This window comes from Myotis davidii, unplaced genomic scaffold (assembly GCF_000327345.1).
Source record: "Myotis davidii unplaced genomic scaffold, ASM32734v1 scaffold1373, whole genome shotgun sequence".
Lineage (NCBI taxonomy): Eukaryota > Metazoa > Chordata > Mammalia > Chiroptera > Vespertilionidae > Myotis > Myotis davidii.
This window is the reverse complement of record NW_006284614.1, coordinates 857,782-863,555: the sequence shown is the minus strand read 5'-3', so window position 1 is coordinate 863,555 and position 5,774 is coordinate 857,782. Positions and strand designations below refer to the sequence as shown.

At 41.8% G+C, this 5,774-nt stretch overlaps 2 protein-coding genes across 2 annotated transcripts in view; one reads left to right on the top strand and one right to left on the bottom strand.

The window, feature by feature from the left end:
• Window positions 1–1,852, bottom strand: part of AKAP3 (A-kinase anchoring protein 3) — a 31,739-nt gene extending 29,887 nt beyond the window's left edge. The window contains exons 1-2 of the mRNA XM_015572326.1: window positions 1,604–1,852; window positions 694–733 (exon numbers count right to left, since the gene is read on the bottom strand). The gene's annotated coding sequence lies outside the window, so the exon portion shown is untranslated. The remainder of the gene's footprint in view (window positions 1–693; window positions 734–1,603) is intronic.
• A 321-nt stretch (window positions 1,853–2,173) lies between these two features.
• The window catches only part of NDUFA9 (NADH:ubiquinone oxidoreductase subunit A9), a 44,183-nt gene continuing 40,582 nt past the window's right edge, over window positions 2,174–5,774 (top strand). Inside the window, exon 1 of the mRNA XM_006754865.2 lies at window positions 2,174–2,276. Coding sequence (XP_006754928.1) covers window positions 2,228–2,276 — 49 coding nt within the window. The 5' untranslated portion in view covers window positions 2,174–2,227. The remainder of the gene's footprint in view (window positions 2,277–5,774) is intronic.

The following is a 5,774-nucleotide window of genomic DNA, read 5'->3' as shown; positions in this document are numbered from 1 at the left end:
GACCAGTTCGTCTCTGTATTGAAATACCAGTTTTCAGTTTTTTTCGATTACCGTCACATGATAACATACAAGTACATGATAAATTGTCGATACTTGATAAGTTGCAGTTGCTCAATAAGCTAAACTAGTACTTGTTATTCGAATCTTTATGCAGTGATACTTGTTCTAATAAGTTGTTTGTTTTATTTCTTTTGCGCCTTAAATTCATGAAAGAAATGTCAAATAACTTGTTATATAACTGTAAATAATATAAAAAATATAAAAAATTAATTTTAAACAAATTTCTTTACACATTATTCTTTCACAATGCAGTCATTTTGACTGCTTTTGGGCAATATAGGTATATACTAAATTTCAGTCTTTCTAGTGTTAAAAAAACTTGGGGCAGTGTTTGACTTGGAGGTGTAAAATAACATAACTGGCAATGCTACACAGGTGTTAGGAGATTGCTGATAATAGGGGTCTATTAATTTATCAGGACCAGGAAAGTATGTTGATATTCCTATTGACTCCAGAATCAAATATTACCAAACTTTAAGTGCTGACTGAACATAGGATAAGGCCAAGAAATGTAAGACAGCACAGCATTTGTATATTTCTCTGATAAATTTTCTCTAAAAGTTTCCTGTTTTATTTCAGTTTGGTAGCTGCAGCTTAACAGTGGGGGTGGGGTAGGAACACCAATCTACTCACTACATGTCCTTTGCCCATCTCAGCATGCACACTTATCTTCCTAAAAACAAAAACAAAACAAAATAAAACAGCATGAATTACCAGGTGTAGAAAGATCCCTAAACCTTTTTTTATGTTTTAGTCCCTCCCCTTGTAATAACTACCATGTTTGACAGTTTCCTATTTGCTAAGCTTTCCCTTTCTCTCTCTTTTTTCTAACCATAAGCTAAACTTGTTTGTTTTATGATAGATAAAATCCAAAGCAAATGTCTGAGGACAGGTTGCTGGTTGCTGTCTTCTACTGAGGGATCTTGAAAATTGAGCAGAAGAAACTATTTAAACTTGCAAGTGTTTTGTCTAATCTTTCTGAAATCCCCTCAGGCTGTAAAACAGTGGTTCTCAACCTTCCTAATGCCGTGACCCTTTAATACAGTTCCTCATGTTGTGACCCAACCATAAAATTATTTTCGTTGCTACTTCATAACTGTAATTTTGCTACTGTTATGAATCGTAATGTAAATATCTGATATGCAGGATGTATTTTCATTGTTACAAATTGAACATAATTAAAGCATAGTGATTAATCACAAAAACAATATGTAATTATATATGTGTTTTCCAATGGTCTTAGGCGACCCCTGTGAAAGGGTCGTTCGACCCAAGTGGTCTCAACCCACAGGTTGAGAACCGCTGCTCTAAAACAATGCAGATTCTTAGGGAAGTCCACAGTTAAAAATCAATTATAAACCACTGCTCCAGAGGTTCTTCCTAGTTCACTAAATTTTAAATAACATGTCAGGAGGTTCATAGGCGTCCTGAATGAAATGCACTCATGAATCACACTCCAGGTCAAGAATCTCTGGACTCATATGTCAGGTGGTTATAAATGCTTTGCTAAATGAGACTAGAAGACAGCAGGAACGATGGCCACCTGGGATGTCAGATACGTATTCTCTGAGGCCCCCTGCGAGCAGACCGGCGCTGGTGCAGACCGCTGAGGGAGCACGCCAGGAAAAGGGAACAGCAAGCAGAGCTTCCAGGAGAGAACACAGAATGCGCTTTGGTGGATTCCACGTGCACACCCTCATTCCTCCTTCTCTCTTCCCCCTTCCTCTCTGCATCCCTGCCCCGCTCCTTTCTCGTACAACTTCTCCGCAGGACCTTGCTGGTCTCCTGAAGGATGAGGCTTCCCTCTCTGAAACAATGAATTTAGAGTCAGAAAAGCTGAGCTCGGGTTCCGTCATGTTGTAGGCCCTTGAGTCAGTCAATTACTGGTTGACACTGAACTTCTGGTTTCTCCACCACGAGATGATTGTGACTGTTCGTTCTGTAATCTGAGATCTGAGATTCCGACCTCAGGGTTCTTCTCTGTCTACCCCCGGTTTCCATCACGTCTCCCCGGCCGTTTCGCCCCCTTCGCCGCCGCCGTCCGCCCAGTGTCTGACCCGCCCCCTTTCCTGGTGTGCGCCTGCGCAGGCTGTTGGGACGATTACTTTTGACCCTGCCGAGGAGCCGTGGTCTGCGGAGCGCCGGCGACAGGGGATTGTGGGAGAAGATGGCGGCCGCCGCTCACCCCTGGGTTGTCCGGGTCCTGCCAATGTCACGTAAGTGTCACTGGGAAAACGGGCCCGGGTTGGGATTCCGGGACCGGGTGACCATTTGGGGGGTGGCGCCGCGCCGCAGCGGTCATGCCGACGCCCCGGACACGGGTTTTCTAGGTTCAGGGCTGCGCCCGTTCAGTTTTCTCCTTTCCTTTCCGTCTCCGACTCACAAATTCACAGGCGCATTTGGGAAGGGGTCTGCGCCGGGAGAACGCGAGCAACGGGAAGGGGAGAGGAGAAAGCGAGGGGCGTTTAACCGATCGAGAGAATCGGGGTTCTCATAGGGTTGCCAGGGTTTGGGGTTCTGAGAAATACTTACGTCGGGGTGCGGGGTCGTGGAGAGGAGCCTGGAAAGGATGCGGGCGGGGAGGTCAGTGGCGAGAAGGTTCCTAAATGATTGGCTTTAACACCTTGTGCAAACCTTTAATCGGGCTCAACTTAAGATCTTTCGTGACACAATGGAAATGATGATACCACAACGTCAGTAAGTTTCGGAAAAGGTTAAATTAAGTGATACTCATAAAAGCACTTTCTGAATCAAAAGCACCTCCGTAGAGAAGAGTGTTAGACCGAGGTGCGGGGGCCTGGGGGATGAGGGATGCTTGCAGGGAAGGGCAGGGAAGGGAAGAGTAAAGGACAGATTGGGATTTTCCAAGCGTTGTTCATTCACCCGTCCTCCTTACTTGATCGGGTATTAGCGTCCTGACACTGAAAACATGCATTTGCTCTCCCACCCAGTAAGAGAGGCTAGAAAGGCAAAGAAATTTTTTTTAAAATATATTTTATTGATTTTTTACAGGGAGGAAGGGAGAGAGAGAGAGAGTTAGAAACATCGATGAGAGAGAAACATCGATCAGCTGCCTCCTGCACATCTACTGGAGATATGCTGGCAACCAAGGTACATGCCCTTGACTGGAATCGAACCCGGGACCCTTGAGTCCACAGGCCGACGCTCTATCCACTGAGCTAAACCGGTCAGGGTGAAAGGCAAAGAAATTTAATCCAGTTATGCTTTTCACCCTCCAGCCCTTCACAAACACGCCATTGAACTCCAGAAGTTGTGTTTTTTTCATGGTACCTGCTATCTGCTAATCACAGCTCTAGATTTTTTTAAAAAATTATTTATATTGTTGAAAGTATTACTGATGTTCCCTTTTAGATATTGTTATAATTGCTTTTTCTTCAATTTTTTTTTTAAACTGACATCATAGCTTGTCATGCCGCTTTATTATCTCTGGTAAAATAACCTTTTAACTAACTCTGCAGAGGCAAGTTTAATGTGTAGTATAATCAAGACACTATAGAACAGTTGTGTGAAACAAAGATACATAGTGAAGTGTGGAGGGACTATTAAGTACCATAGGAAATCAGAAAAGGGAAAGGTGGGTATCATTTGAAGCAGCCAGGGAAGATTGGAAGACCAGGGAAGAATGGCAGTTTTCCCACTGATTTTGTGAGGGTTGTTATGATCTAGAAAGTCAGAAAGGTTGGACATTTTCCTGTCACTGGCAAGGACTAGGGGGTGAGAATGGAACCATGAAGTACTTCGGAGGCAGTGAAATGACTACCTGTAGGTCTGATAGTAGGAAAGGAAGTTGGATACATACATGGGATCAAATAATAGAGGCCTTTGAAAGCCAAACAGTTTTAGATCAGTGGTCTCCAAAGTGGGTTTTGCAAGAGGAAATAATAGAATACAAAATGAAACAAAACCCACACAACAACCAAACTAATACTGATGTTATTCAAACTATGTACACTGTTCTTTTTAAAAATATATATATTTTATTGATTTTTTACAGAGAGGAAGGGAGAGGGATAGAGAGTTAGAAAAATCGATCAGCTGCCTCCTGCACACGCTCTACTGGGTGTGTGCCCTCAACCAAGGTACATGGCCTTGACCGGAATCGAACCTGGGACCCTTGCATCCTCAGGCCGATGCTCTATCCACGGAGCCAAACCGGTTAGGGCTACACTGTTTTTTTAAATTAAATTTATTGGGGTGACATTGGTTGACATACAGATTTCAGTTGTGGGTTTCTATGTTATAAGATCTGTATACTGCACTGTGTGCCCACCACCCAAAGTCAGATCTTCTCCTGTCACCACATACTAGGACTCCCTTCTCTCCCCACTCCATTACCTCTGGCAACTTGTTTGTGTTCACAAATTTCAGTTTTATATCCCACATATGTGTGAAATCATATGGCTATTAGCTTTTCCTAACTGACTTATTTCACTTATCATAATATTCTCAAGGTCCACCCATGTTATTATAAATGACACTATTTTATCCTTTCTTATAGCTAAGTAGTATTCCATTGTGTGTATATACCACATCTTTATCCAATCCTCTATTGCAGGACACTTTGTTGTTTCCATGTATTGGCCACTGTGAATAATGCTATAATGAACATAGGGGTGCATATATCTTTGTGAATACATGATTTCAAGTTTTTCAGATATATGCCCAGGAGAGGGATTGCTGGGTAGTGTTGTAGCTCTGTTTTTAATTTTTTGAGGCATCGCCAGACTGCTTACCATAGTGGTTGTATGTAAATTGATCTAAGTGATTTAATACATGTTTTATAATGTATATACTCTTGGAGTACTTAGAACATATGTGTAATTTATAAATAAGCACTTAAAATAATTTAGTATGCAAGTAAATATGTTTGGAGACAATTTATTTAGATATTACAGTAGAAAACCAATGTAGGTTTTTGAACAGAGGAATGTAAGGAATAAATAATGTTACTCTCCTAATGGTGTCCATAATAAATGGAAGAAAATGGAGAGGCTGGAACCAAAGGGGGTAATAACACATTTATTGAGCACATACATGAGCAAGGCACTTACCAGTATATTATTAATATTCATACAACCCTCTAAAATGTTAGCTCCATGAGGGTAGGGACTTTGTCTTTTTTTTACTATGCTAGACACAGTTTCTAGAATAGTTCTTGGCCCATAATTGTTGAAAAAACAAATAACCATGTGAGGTTAGTGTAACATTACTTTCTGAGGTATTTTGAAGTAATAATAAATGAAAACAGCTATTATTCATGCAATGCTAAATGTGAGTTAGGTAATGTGCTGAATGCCTTATGTACATTTATTCTGATCCTCATAACAATCCTTTGTGTTATTAATTCTTTGAGTCCAGTAATTGTTCCCATCTTATTGACTGTCCTTTATCCTATGCCCTCACTTCCTTCCTTACTCATCTACACTAATAAAAGAGAAAAATGGTAATTGGCATACGACACTACCCTTTTCATTGGCTAATCAGGGCTATATGCAAATTAACTGCCAACTCAGATGGCAGTTAACTGACAACAAAGATGCCGGTTAATTTGCATATGTAGGCACAATGCAGGGAGGCGAAAGGGAAAGCAGGAAGAAGCCCCCGCCACTGACAGTGATCGGAAACCCACGGGGGGGCTAAGAGTCCCCAGGGCCGCCTTTGCCCTGCCCCCCAGCCATGATTGGAGAAGGCTG